The 13333-nt window shown below is 55.0% G+C and overlaps 5 protein-coding genes across 5 annotated transcripts; 2 read left to right on the top strand and 3 right to left on the bottom strand.

Moving 5' to 3' along the window:
* Positions 1–170: 170 nt before the first annotated feature.
* On the bottom strand, positions 171–1893 carry LTS14_005238 (uncharacterized protein; the record flags this gene model as incomplete). Its single annotated transcript, XM_064837936.1, has 2 exons — positions 171–1347; positions 1403–1893. The coding sequence occupies 2 exons, from the start codon at positions 1891–1893 to the stop codon at positions 171–173; spliced, it is 1668 nt and encodes a 555-aa protein (XP_064694640.1).
* Positions 1894–2470: 577 nt separating this feature from the next.
* Positions 2471–3034, bottom strand: LTS14_005239 (uncharacterized protein; the record flags this gene model as incomplete). Its single annotated transcript, XM_064837937.1, has 1 exon — positions 2471–3034. The coding sequence occupies one exon, from the start codon at positions 3032–3034 to the stop codon at positions 2471–2473; it is 564 nt and encodes a 187-aa protein (XP_064694641.1).
* A 1348-nt stretch (positions 3035–4382) lies between these two features.
* On the top strand, positions 4383–8892 carry SMY2 (kinesin-like protein; the record flags this gene model as incomplete). The annotated part of the gene is made up of 2 exons (XM_064837938.1): positions 4383–8487; positions 8552–8892. The coding sequence occupies 2 exons, from the start codon at positions 4383–4385 to the stop codon at positions 8890–8892; spliced, it is 4446 nt and encodes a 1481-aa protein (XP_064694642.1).
* Positions 8893–9250: 358 nt separating this feature from the next.
* Positions 9251–9991, bottom strand: LTS14_005241 (uncharacterized protein; the record flags this gene model as incomplete). The annotated part of the gene is made up of 2 exons (XM_064837939.1): positions 9251–9892; positions 9947–9991. 2 exons carry the CDS (start codon positions 9989–9991, stop codon positions 9251–9253), a joined length of 687 nt encoding a protein of 228 aa, XP_064694643.1.
* A 429-nt stretch (positions 9992–10420) lies between these two features.
* ctf18_1 (Chromosome transmission fidelity protein 18) lies at positions 10421–13192 on the top strand (the record flags this gene model as incomplete). Its single annotated transcript, XM_064837940.1, has 1 exon — positions 10421–13192. One exon carries the CDS (start codon positions 10421–10423, stop codon positions 13190–13192), a length of 2772 nt encoding a protein of 923 aa, XP_064694644.1.
* Between the last annotated feature and the right edge of the window lie 141 nt (positions 13193–13333).

Below are 13333 nucleotides of genomic sequence, written 5' to 3' on the forward strand. Positions count from 1 at the left end.
AGATTGTATCGCTGTGTAGCAGTCGAAACGCAGCGTTGTACATCATGGCCATGCTCTCAATCTCATCTCTTTGGTCGCAAGTCTATCTTCTATATATTTAATGATACATACACAGGCACTTGGCTGTCTTCGTCATATCTTACACTCTGCACACCTCACGCTGGGAGTCGTCACTCCTCTACCGGCGCAAACTTGCTCATCTTCCTCAACTTCAGTCCATACCGCATGAATATGAGTGGCACAGGCAAAGCCAGCACAGCTACAGCACCGAGTACGCTGCACGCCGGTCCTACGCCCATGTTCAAGAACATCGGCCTCGCCGCAAGAGGTAAACCAGCACCTAGCAAACTTCGCAGGAAAGTGTTCGCTGAGACAGCACTAGCTGCATAAAGCGAATAGGTGTCCACCAAAAAGTTTATGCATTGCTGAAAGATGACGTTGAAGCCGGCGCCGATGAAAACTGTGGCTACGGTAGGTATGGCCCAGTGGAATCTTGGGTCGGCGGTCCACCCAAACCAAAACAGTCCTATGACGAAGAGCAATCCACCGATGAGCATTGGAGGCAGTCGTGCTTCTGGTACTGCACGGCCACCATTCTGCTCCACGATGCGAGAATATCGCGGCTGGTTGGCGAGGTTGATGCCCATAGCTGCTAGTACTCCCACGAACAAGCCCAGGAAGGGCAAGGTAGAGACGACTGGACTGAAGTGCCGCATTTCCAAGTAGACGATCGGGAAGACTTCAAGGGTCAAGTATAGCAGACCATAGACGAAAGAGGCATAGATAGCTATGCAAAGAACCATAGGTTCTGTGGTGAGCATCTTCAGTGGCCGGCTGACATGTTTCGTCAGGATGTTGCTGAAGGTGATTTTGGACGACTCGTGCGGGTGCCAGTACCGGTTGTCGCCAGTCTCCTTCCGCAGACGTTGCGCCTTGCGCTGTAGAAGCACTGGAGAATAGACCTCGGGCATTAGGAATAGGGTGAAGGTCGCTACGACTGCTGTCCAGATCGCCTCTAAGTATTCTGTCCAGCGCCAGCCAAGCTGTGGATTGACAGTCAGTGCTGAGCCGATGATGGGTCCAATGGTTGGTCCGCCGACGACGCAGACGGCGTAGAAAGTCACCGCTATGCCACGAGCTTTGGGTGAGTACATGTCACCCAGCGCTGCGGAGACGTTGCTGACGGGTGCAGAGCCGAAGACACCGCCAAAGAACCGTGTTATGAAGACGCTGGCTGCGTTCTTGCTAACGGCTGTACCAATACTGAAAAGCGCCAGGCAGTACATGGCTGGCAGGATAGACCATTTGCGACCGTAGACTTCACTGATCGGGCCCCAGAGCAGCGGTCTGTGTCTCATGTTAACGCTTGCCTTCGCTTCTGGTGAATTTGCGAATAACTTACCCAAAGGCGAAACCGAGAACGTATAGTGACACACTCAACACTGTGGCCTCCAGACTTGCGCCTGTATAACTTGATATGGCCGGCTCAGCGGGCGCAATGATTGAGGAACCCAAGGAGGCGGCCAGCGCCAGCATACCAAGCTCGAATGTGATGAAAGCTTTGTAGTAAGTACCCCAATTCCTAGGGTTAGTTGCTTCGCCATCGTCGAACTTCACGAGAAAGGCCCGCTTCTCGTCTTCAGACTTTCTTGATGGATGACTTGTCTCGCCATCCTTCTCGATATCATTGCTCGTTGGTGGAGTATTTGTGTCATTGTTGGGTGATGCGAGACCTGTTTGTGCTACCGGTACTTGCGAGTCGTGATGAGCAGACGAAGACGACGATCCAAGTCGTCCATCGCTGTCGTATTCCGCTTTCTCTAGATCGCTACTGTCGTCAAGCTTTTGATGCGAAGCTGGGCTGCAAGTCGAAGTGGAGCGCTGTGGTGTCATTCTCGAATTGTGGCTAAAGCCAAGTCGTTTCCTCGCTCAAATACGCAATATGGACTCAAAGGTGTAATAAAGAGCGTTGGAAGTAAGAGGCGGACTGTTGGCATGTATATATCGGCCATTCGTAAATTGCTTTCAGACGAGTATTACACCAATTGAGCGGTTAGCACGGCAGCATATACGGCTACGATGCCGGTGGATTGCCACAATGCCATCATCGGTGGCCCGGCCGAACCTTCGGCTGGCCACTTCGCGGGAGTCAATGTATCCATCGCAGTAAGATACTATGGTTCATCGAAATAAGAGCAATGAAGTGTGAGCAGAATACTGACTGATGTTATCAGTCCGTCGAAATTTTATGATGAGACATGACGATGGCGACGCGATCGAAGACATTGATTTTTTAATTGGTATGGAGTATTCTGATCTGTGATCAAGACAGTCAAGCTTGTGGAAGCGCACATCTACAATGCTGCGACTGGCCTCTGGGAAAAGCAAGCAAGTGAAAGACCGCGTCCGCACCGACAGCTAAGGTCCGTGAACGTCGGCGTTGATCACAACGAAGGCAGAACGTTACGCATCAGAGGAACTGCTGCTTGCCCAATCTCCTCATCACCTTCTCTCTCCTTCTGTAGGCTCGTCGTATCTCAACGAGATACTGATCTGGGTCCTCGAAGTCATCCATGTCATCCCACTCGTCATCGTCCAGCATATCAAACCAGGTTGCCCCTATCCCGAACCTCTCCAGGCCTAGCCCTCCTGCTCCGCCCAACATACCCATGCCACCCATCAACGGCGACCCCATGCCCATACCGCCCATACCAATCATGCCACCCATGCCACCCATGCTACCCAAGCCGCCCAGGCCACCCATGCCCATGCCTAGTCGACCGGGCATCATTGACCTGCCGAGTCCACCGAATCCACCAAGTCCGCCACCTAACGGGCTCATGCCCGTGCCCATACCTGGCATACGTCCAGTGCCACAGAAACTCATGGGTCCTATAGGCCGGCCATCGAACATGTAATTCGGATTCCCAGGCATCGAAAAATCCATACAATCTGTCTGTATCCCGCGGAGAGGCATACCACCACCGGCAAGCATGGGATTCATGAGCGGCATACCAGGTCCTGTAAAGTCCATGATGTAAGTGGAAGTGAAGTCGACTTTCGAAGTGGAGAAGTAAAAGGCAAAGAAGAGAAAGAAGGAAGCTTACCCCTACCCTCACCCATCCCTCTTATCCTTCGGCCGCCCTCACCCATGAGGCCAAGCATCCGTGCATCCATGCCACCAAAGTCCATGACGTAAAATAGGTAGGTAGGTAACGAACGCGAAGACTGACGTAATGTAGGACGAACGTCTTCCCAAGCAGGAATTGACAGGGCGAGCAAGTATATGGCGATTCAGAAAAGCAGGAGGAGAAGGGCGATCGAGGAGAGGGACTGCACCGGACTATAAGGCATCGACTGACCGCAGAGTATGGTTGTATCGTGGTACATTGTGCATCTCGAGAAGCGCATGTGCGTGCGGGAAAGCGGAAAGCTACAGGAAGTTGTCCAGCTGGTGAGGGTCGCTGCGGATGGCGATCAAATGGCGAAGGCAGGGGATCCGACGGGCTACTGCGTCGTACAGCCTCGAGAGGGGTGAGGAATAGCAAACATTTCTCTTGTGTGACCCGCAAGGCGAGGGTTCTGCTGCGAGGATGAATCAGCTCCGAAAATCGTGGCTCTATCATCTGGGCGGGTTGATGATGCTCGTCCAGGAGTATTTTATCAGATCTTGGATGATAGTGTCCCCGTTGTCACATACTGAGATCCTTTCAGGCATAGCGGATGTAATTTGATCCAGACGAAAATTTGACGCGTTTGTGACGGTCTATGCCTCACATTCTCGTGACTTCGACTCAACCACGATACTAACGCTTGATGGCTTGTCAAGCCCACCGATGCTTTCGTGGCAAGTAGGCGGGTATATAGCTTGCTCGAAACATGATGGTCGCTAAATGGCGCCAGGCCTGTAGCATCGTCCTGTGGTGTAACACGTCAGCGACTTGGAAAGAGTGGTAGATGGTAGCCGCATGATATCGTTTAATATTGATGGAGCGACCTGTCAATGAAATGATGAGGCTCTATATACTATTCAGGTACCCGGGCCGGCACGCGATCAAGCTTAGACGATTTCAGCCACTAGCAGTGTTCTTGACACTGCGCACACGAGATCGACTTCTTTCTGTCCAGGGCATACCTCTTACTGCACGACTCCACTGAACGACATTCTCATCAATTATAGCGGCAAGGAATATCAATCACTACAACACAAGCTTAGCGACTCGCGATAGCCACAACCCACCTCCATTCTCCTCTCGTAGCACACTCACAATATGGCACCTGCCTCCTTCGCTTCAGCAGCTGCAAGAAGCGGCCCAAATCACTCAGCTCTACCCGAATCACGCGTAACACAAACCTTTCGCAGATCCTCCGGCATACCGACCATGTCAAACTCGAATGCACAATCAGATGCTCCTTCCAACCCGCCACCCCGCTATGTCCCTCCGCATCGCAACGGCACTGTGAGCGACCAGCGCTACTCGAAAGAACAATTACTCGACTTCTACAAGGCCCAACAAAGCACGGACGACGGCCTGAAAGATGGCCTGCCGGACTTGTACGTGGGAGGCTGGCATCCAGATATCGCGAACGGCTCATCTTCTGCATCGTGGGGCAGGGCAGAACATACTCGTGACGCGCAGCCCGGGCCAGACCTTTGCTGGGACAAAGATGGGAGTGTACAGCCTCTCGGCCTGCGGGAGATGGACGATGAGGAGAGGGAACTTTTCTCGACTTCCGTCAACTCTCCCATTCGCCCACCCACGAACAATAAAGACGGACAGCAGTCAAATGGCATGTCTGGGCGCAAGACTTCTATCTCGGGCAATGCCACCAATTCCGGCGGCTACGGACTTCCATCTCCTAGTGTAGCTAGGGGATTTGGACGCCGCCGGGAGACAAGCGAGTCCTACCCCTTTCCGAGCAATTCTATGGCATCGCCCTCCACCACGCGTGAAGACCAGCGCGCGCCATCACCACCACCATCTCTGATTCGCCGGCGCACCGATATTCGCGAGAGTGGCAAATCGCACGACTTCGACAACGAGCACGAAAAGTCAGCAACAACGCCATTCGGGACCTTGAAGCGAAACCCCACCGGACCACTGAGCGCGGGCTTCGGCGCACCGTCTTCTCCTTGGACTGCTGGTCCGCAAAGCGCGGGTCTGTCGCCGATGGGCTCCTTTGGCAATTTCGGTCTTGGCGGTCAGCAAAGTGAGAAGCGTGCAGCTGGCGGGAGCGGTCGGCCCGAAAGCCGTTTCAAGAACCTCCTCACTAAAGATAGCAACGAGGATCTCGGATCGCCGACTGTGCAGCGAAAGAGTAGTATGTCTAGCTTGTCACGGGTCAATGAGAATGAATCGTGGCGATCACTCGACAATCCTCCTGCTCCGCTCCCGGAAGCTGAAGAAGAGCTGTCGGGAAGTGCTGCGTTGGCTGCTGGATCTGATCTGAGCCCACTACATGCTAGGCAGGGCGCGCGTGGCTTTGGCACACCTAGCAGGTCAAGCACTTTGGAAGAAGGTGGTATCGGCGCCTTCGGCATGACTTCTGATAACGCGATGGGTTCTGGTCAAGGGTTCTTGCAGAATAGGGATGCCTTCCATCAGACGCCCGCCGCACAACGCTCTGGATTGCAGCTTGGCGGCCATGAACCGATGAGCCCCACGGACTCCAATCCATACCGCTCGCCCGAGCATGGGGTTGATCGCTTGACTGAGAACACCGATGCTGAGAGCCATGAAATGCACAATGCGCCTTTACAAGGTCTCGGTGGCTTTGGACAGGAGCAGGGCCATCTTGGAGGTCTTGGTGGCCTAGGCTCGTTCCAGAACATTGGCCGTGCGCCACCTACACAAGGCAGCGTTGGCGATCGTAGCCAGACAGGCAGTGTTGCTGGTAATCGTGGTTTCGCCGGTCTTGGTGGTCTGGGTCAGCTCGGTGGCGCGTCTGGTTCTGGTGCATGGCCCGCTTCGCAACCAGGCTTCGGCACGCCAGGACGACAGACTTCGGGCTTGTCGAGCGCTTTTGGCGGTGGCATCTTCGCCACCTCTACTGCTGAGATGCAGTCTCCAAGCCTAGCTGGGCTTGGCGGATCAGGTATGTTTGGTCAACAGGGTGCTGGTGGATTTGGCGGCAGCAGAATGGCTAGCATGTTCCCACAAGGCATGCAGGATCAGATGCGCGATGGCAGCATCGAGAGGGGTGCGCAGCAAGGGTTCGGCGGTCTAGGTGGGCTTCCGTCTGATCTGCAAAATCCTTTCGGCGGTATGCCAGCTCTTGGACAGTCTTCAGACATGCAGCAGCCATTTGGCGGACTAGGTCACCATCCACCTCCTATGGGCGAACCATCTCAATTGCAGAGCGATGATCAGGTCACACCACAACAGCAGCAGCCACCTGGCAGCTCGGCATCGAATCAGCCACCGGCACCTCAACAAAGGACCATGGTTATGCCGGATAGGATGCGCTGGATCTACCGCGATCCACAAGGTCAAACACAAGGACCGTGGACCGGACTCGAGATGCACGACTGGTACAAGGCCGGCTTCTTCTCACCTGAGCTTTTGGTCAAAAAGTACGAAGACATCGAATACGAGCCTCTGGCGCAATTGATCCGTCGAATTGGAAACTCTAGGGAACCTTTCCTTGTCCCGCAGATCGGCATCCCACATGGCTCAGCTACTTCTACCGGCAATCCTACAGCCTGGGCTGGCCAACCCACTGGTGTCAGTCCACCTGGTCCGACGTCCGCTGGTGGCGTACAGCCGCCTTTCGCGTCTAGCTTTCCCAGCTTTGGCACTACTCTGACGGCTGACCAGCAGAATGCACTCGAGCGTAGGAAGCAAGAAGAGCAATATCTGATGGCGCGACAGAAGGAGCATCTGGCTCAAGCACAGATGGCACAGCGTATGGGTGGGCCTGGCCAGCATGGCTTGGCACCTGGTAGTGGAAATGGCCAGCTTCATCATCACAGTAGTGCGCAGAGCTTGCATTCACAGCCAAGCTTCGGATCCGTGACAAGCCCGAGTAATGGTGCTTTCCAATCCAGTCCCAGCCATGGACCTTCTGGTGCTGTGCCCGGCTTCTTCGATAACTCTTTTCGCTCGCCGCAGGGTGTAGGGCTGGGTGCGGTGGGTGCCGGCGTGGACACTCTGGGCCATATTCGTGAGGAGGAGATTCCAGGTATCATGGACAGACTCAACATTGGCGAACGCAGAACGCAAGGTCAATTTGGTGCACCAGGGCAGCCGATCGGCCAGCAGCAAGCACAGACACAGCCTCAACATGAGCAGCAGGTTCAGCAGATGTTGCAGGACCGCGCTAGATTGCAGCAGGAGCAAGCTCAGCATGATGCGAAGCAAGCACAAACCACAAATGAACAACCAATGCCAAACGAGCGACTTCAGCAGTTCAAGCAGCTGCAGGGCCAGGCACTTGATGCACGATTCCAGACATCTATTAGCAAATCCTCGGCGTCCGAGCAGCAGACGCCGACTACTCAGAGCAGTGTCGCATCGCCAATCGTACCACAGGAGCCAATGTCTCTGACCGAACAAGTAGAGGCAGCCGTTTCTGCACAGCAGTCTCCGGTACCTGCACAAATCGGCATGCCCATGCCATTTCCGCCTGCACCATCGCAGTCACCTCTCCCTGCTCCTGCTGCTCAACGCACTGGTCGTACTAGTGTGGCAGATCAGTTGCAGACCGAATCGAGGGACCTGTCACAGACGCCATCGGTCGAGACACCTAGTGCGGCTATGGCACCGTGGGCAAAAGAGCAGGCCGAGGCACCTAAGGGTCCATCACTGAGAGAGATCCAGGAGATTGAAGCAAGGAAGGCAGCCGAAGCAGAAGCTATTGCCATCGCTGCCAGGCGTGCACTTGCACAAAAGGAAATGGAAGATTTGGTAGCAGCACAACAGCAGCATGTCGCTCCTCAACCAGGTCTCCCGGCTTCTGCGAGCTGGGGCGCAACCGCCTCGCCCGCTACACCAACTAACACGATGTCAGCCGCCTGGACAAAAGCAGCGCAGAAGGCTGGCGGCCCAGCAAAGACAATGGCTCAGATCCAGAAAGAAGAAGAAGCGCGTAAGAAGCGTCTAGTAGCAGCAGCCGCCACCGTCCAAGCCTCAGCCATGGCTTCCGTAGCAGCACCAGCAGGCAGTAAAAGCTACGCCAACCTCGCGGGCAAAGTCTCCGCGCCCTCGCCCGGTGCGGGTGGGAATAGTGCGTGGACGACTGTGGGCGCGAGCGGCAAGCCTAAGACGCCTGCTGCTGGTCCCGCACCTGCTACGCCAGTTGCCGCTTTACCGAGGACTGTGAGTTCGGGGATCGTGCCGGGTGCCCTTGCGGCGGGGCAGCGCAAGACGCCTAGTCGGAGCGCGACGATGAACAATGGGGCTGGGGCTGCGATTGCCAATGCGCAGGAGGAGTTCCGGAAGTGGGCTGTGGGGGAGCTGAGGGTGGATTTGAATAAGGGGATTTCTGGTCAGTTTCTTCCGTCATTTCCAACGTGTCATGATACAATTTGCTGACGAAAAGCGTATCACAGCCGAAGACTTTGTCGAAACCCTCTCCGTCCTCGGCACCGACCGTGATATGATCACCGAAGCCGTCCACGGCGTCTCGCACACCATCGACTCTCGACACTTCGCGGAGGAATTCCTCCGACGGAAGAAGCTGGCGGAGAAGGGCGTGGTGGAGCTTTCGGCGCCGAAGAGTACGGCGAGTCCGGCTGCCGGGGCGGCGAATGGGGCGAGTGGGTGGTCAGAGGTGGCGAAGAAGGGGCCGGCGGGTGTTGGGGGTGGGGTTGGGAAGGAGGGGAGTGGGAAGGAGGGGGAGAGTAATGGGGCTTTTAGGGTTGTGCCGGCTAAGAAGAAGGGGAAGAGGTAGTGGGTGTAATGAGCGCGAGAGAAGTTGTGCTGGGGTGAAGTGTGAAGGTTGGAAGTCCAAGAAGCGTTCGTTGTCAGATGAGGTGAGGACTTTGTGGATGGTGGGGGAGAGGTATGATAAGCCTTTGGGAACCTGTACACCACTCTTTGTAAAAACTTCGTTGAGAGTGTTCTTCTTTCTGGCATCCATGATAATGTTTCCACACTCGAGCTATCCGTCACGTCGTCCGTTTCTCCACCATATACTTTGACTGTCCCTAAGCATCATGCCTGCCCTTCAGATATGCATGGCAAGCCATACCATATCTGCATGCCATGCCCACTGTTTCTCTCGCCCAGTCTCCTCAGGTCTCGTCACCTCAGTGTCCCTTACTCATAGCCTGATTCCTTGCCTCCCTCGCCTTCTCCACAGCATCAATCCCGGACAATCTCTTATGCCACTCCCAAGCCGTTGGGAATGAACTCTGGAATTCCTTCGGGAACTCCTCCCCGTTGATAAAAGGTTTCTGCAACAGCAACCAATGCCACGGCACGAACATGAGATCCGCATAGCTCGCCTCATTGCCCGTGAGGAATTTCTGCCCGGAGGACTTGAGATGCCTATCGATCACGCCAAGCACGCGTTTGATCTCATCGCTATAGCGGTTGAGACAGAGCTCGATTTTCTCCGGGGCGTAGAGCACGAACCAGGCGCGCTGGCCGTAGTAAGGTCCCTGGCCCGAAGTCTGGAAATGAGACCAGGATTTCTGGGCCCATGTTTGAGGCCCGGATTTGGCGTGTAAGGTGTTAGAGGTGTCGTAGGTCTCCAGCAGGTAGTCGATGCAGGCTCCCGACTCCCAGACGGTGGTGTTGGTGTTTGGGTCCTCGAGGGCGGGGACGCGGCCGTTGGGGTTGATGGCTTCGAAGGGGGCTTTTTTCAGGTCCGGGAAGTCCATGAGTTTGTTTTCGTAGGGGATGGAGAGGGCGTTGAGGATGATGGCTACTTTCCATGGGTTGGGGCCCTGGTGGTTCGTGTTAGTGGACGCGGTGGTAGTAGGGGGTCATGGACGACTTACACCGGCGTGGGAGTAGAGCGTTAGTGGTTTTGTGTTGCTCGCCATCGTTGCTGTGTCCTGTTACTTGATATGAAGTTACTATCGTCGTTTGTGGTTGGGTCGTCAGAAGGGGATCGGTGTGTGGATTAATTTAGGTCAAGTGGAAACAGGATGAAATTAGTTGAAATGGAAGGGACGACTGACGTAGTCCATCGCACCTTCTGCATCGCGTCAACGATATCGGAGGACTAGTACTAGTAGTAGGCCATTGAAATTAGCTCATCCTAACACTTGCGCCAGTCTAGGAGAAATCGGCAAAATGCTAGACCAGACGTTCCTGCAGCTCGAGAGCTCCAATGATCAATGGCATAATAATAATGAGGGGTTGTCTCTCAACCCGATCTTATCTAATCTCGTGCATCCTACGGCTAGCTATAGTTCTAGACGCGTGGCATTCAACACACGCGTTCCATCGCGTCAGTTTCGCTCCACGGCATGGACAGCGGCATACCCGACTTGTGTGATCTGGAAGAGCTGCTGAGTGATCTCGTGAAACCCTCCATCGCGAGCACACAACCTACGACCTTCTCAGAGGACGTTGCTGCATTCGCAGACGCCGAAGAGGAGACCTTACAAGCGCGAACCTCCGGAGTCCTTGGACGGAGCTGGAGGACGTGTGATATATTCCGCAGCGAGCCCGTTGAGCCAGGAACTTCCTCACCTCTGCAGATGCTCTGTATGGCGTCGTCGCCACCTCTCACACCTTCACTAGCGAGGAAGCGCAAATTCACTGAGCTCAATCTGGGCGAGAATCAACTGGCGCGTCCAGCGAAAGCACAACGATCGTATTATGGCATCAACATTCACCAGCTACTCGAAGATGCTCAGGCCGAGGCCATTATACCCATAGAAGCGTACGAGCTACCTACACCGCCAGCCGAGCAAACCACGACGAAGAAATCATCTCTACTATGGACGGAAAAGTACCGAGCTCGCAAATTCACTGACTTGATTGGCGATGAGAGAACGCACAGATCCGTCATGTACTGGCTGAAAAGATGGGATCAGATCGTCTTCCCTGGCTCCTACCGTCCACAGAAGCCAAAGAAGGGACAGACGGAGCAAATAGAAGAGCGACCACTGAAGAAGATTTTGATGCTTACTGGACCGCCTGGACTGGGCAAGACGACGTTGGCACATGTATGTGCTAAGCAGGCTGGTTATGAGGTGCAAGAGATCAATGCGAGTGATGAGAGGAGTAGTAACGTCGTAAGAGGGAGGATTAGGGATATGGTTGGGACGGAGAATGTGAAAGGCGTTGATACTAGGACAGTTGATGGCAAGGTGAGAAAAGCTGGCAAGCCTGTCTGTGTTATCGTGGATGAGGTCGATGGCGTAGTGAGCGGGAGTGGTGGTGCAGGAGGAGAAGGAGGGTTCGTGAAAGCACTCATCGACCTCATCCTCTTGGACCAGAAAAACAGCAGTGGACTCAGCAACATGCAACAAGCACCTGCTCGAAAGAAGAAAGGCGATCGCTTTAGATTGCAGAGGCCGCTGATCTTGATCTGTAACGACATATATCATCCGTCCCTTCGACCACTGCGGCAGAGCTCCCATGCTGAGGTGATACATATGCGCAAACCACAAATCCAGACAATCACGGCTCGTATGCAGAGTATCTTTGACAAGGAGGGTGTGCCGTGTGAGGGTGATGGTGTGCGCAGGCTATGCGAGGCTACGTGGGGCGTCAGTAATCGGAAAGAAGATCGCGGTGGCAATGGTGCTGGCGAAGGCGATATGCGAGGGATCATGGTGGTAGGCGAGTGGATTGCTGGAAAACTGCGGGCTGAGCAAAGTGCTACTGGTAATGCGAGACTGACAAGACGATGGGTGGAAGACAACGTCCTTCGTGATCTCTCACATGGAGGTGGTGCCACTCGAGGGTTAGGCGGAGGAGGACCGAAGGATATCGTCGAGCGAGTCTTCCAAGAAGGCGCTGGCTTTCCGAAGAGTTCAGCACCCGTCACTCCTTCAAACAACAGTGGCGCACGAGGAGTAGCAGAAGGGCAAAAGCGAACAGCCACTGATCGTCTCCGCGAACTAGTCGACACCCACGGCGACACGGACCGCATCATGACCGACTGCTTCACCACATACCCAGACCATCCCTTCCAGGACGACACCCTCCTCTCCAAACCCTCCGCCGCCTACGACTGGCTACACTTCCACGACCGCCTGTCCTCGGCAGTGTTCACAAGCAACGAATGGGAACTAGCACCCTACCTCAGCACCCCTGTCCTCGCCTTCCACCACCTCTTCGCCTCGCCCACACGGGCCCAATACCAAGCTCAAGCCCAGCAGGGCCAAAACAACACCGACCCAAGCGACGACGCTCTGCCACCCCACCCCTTCACCGGCCCCCAAGCCTCCTGGACAGCCCACGAAACCACAAAACACCACCTCTCCCTCCTCGAAACCCTACACTCCTCCCTCACCCTCGACCTCACCCGCTCCTTCAGCAGCACGACCACCCTATCCACCGATCTCCTCCCCTACCTTCTCCGCATGCTCTCGCCGAACGTGAACCCCGTAATCGTAGGCGGCAGCGCCACAGACCGCGAAGGCAAAGCCGGCACAGCCTCCGTTCGTAAAGCATCAGAACAACAACTCCTGTCTCGCTCGGTAGAAGCGATGTTAGCCTGCGGTATCCATTTCGAACGAACACGGGTCACGGATCTGGATTCTGCGGATGGTGGCAAACCGAGCTGGCAGGCACCTAGTCAATGGATCTATCGCATGGAACCCTCCATCGACGTCCTAGGAACCTACTCCACAGGCGGCAAGGACTTCGGTGATTCTGCTGTAGGTGGGAAGCAGCGTTTCGCGGTGCGACAGGTGTTGGATCAGGAGTGGAAGAAAGCTGAGAGGAAACGTGCTGAGGCGGCGAGGATGGCGAGGTTCAAAGGTGGTGCTGTAGCTGGTGAGGAGGATGACGCTGAGGCAGCCATCTCACTTTCCGCCTCTGCGGCGATAGATTCCGAGGCGGCGAGGATAGCGAAGATGGCAGTAAAGCGCGATTTCTTCGGTCGTGTCATCGTGGCTCCTGTTCCAAGTCCTGCGTCAGCTGGGGGCGATCAGGGCAAAGGTAAGGCTACTACTACTACAGAAGAAGGGCCAGAAGGAAGAATCTGGGTAACGTTCCACGAGGGCTTCTCGAATGCCGTGAGGAAACCTATTGGACTAGGGGAACTGATGAAAGGGTTGTAGACTTAGTATGTATAGCATAGCGGACAACTACGATGCTATTACGAAGGCAATGATGGTCCGGCATGTTGTGATTGCGGTTTTACGAGGGCGTATGAAGCTAAATGTCCGATCCAGTGATCTTCTTTTAGCATCGCTCCCGCC

The sequence above is a fragment of the Recurvomyces mirabilis genome (genome assembly GCF_035927965.1).
Source record: "Recurvomyces mirabilis strain CCFEE 5264 chromosome Unknown scaffold_12, whole genome shotgun sequence".
Lineage (NCBI taxonomy): Eukaryota > Fungi > Ascomycota > Dothideomycetes > Mycosphaerellales > Teratosphaeriaceae > Recurvomyces > Recurvomyces mirabilis.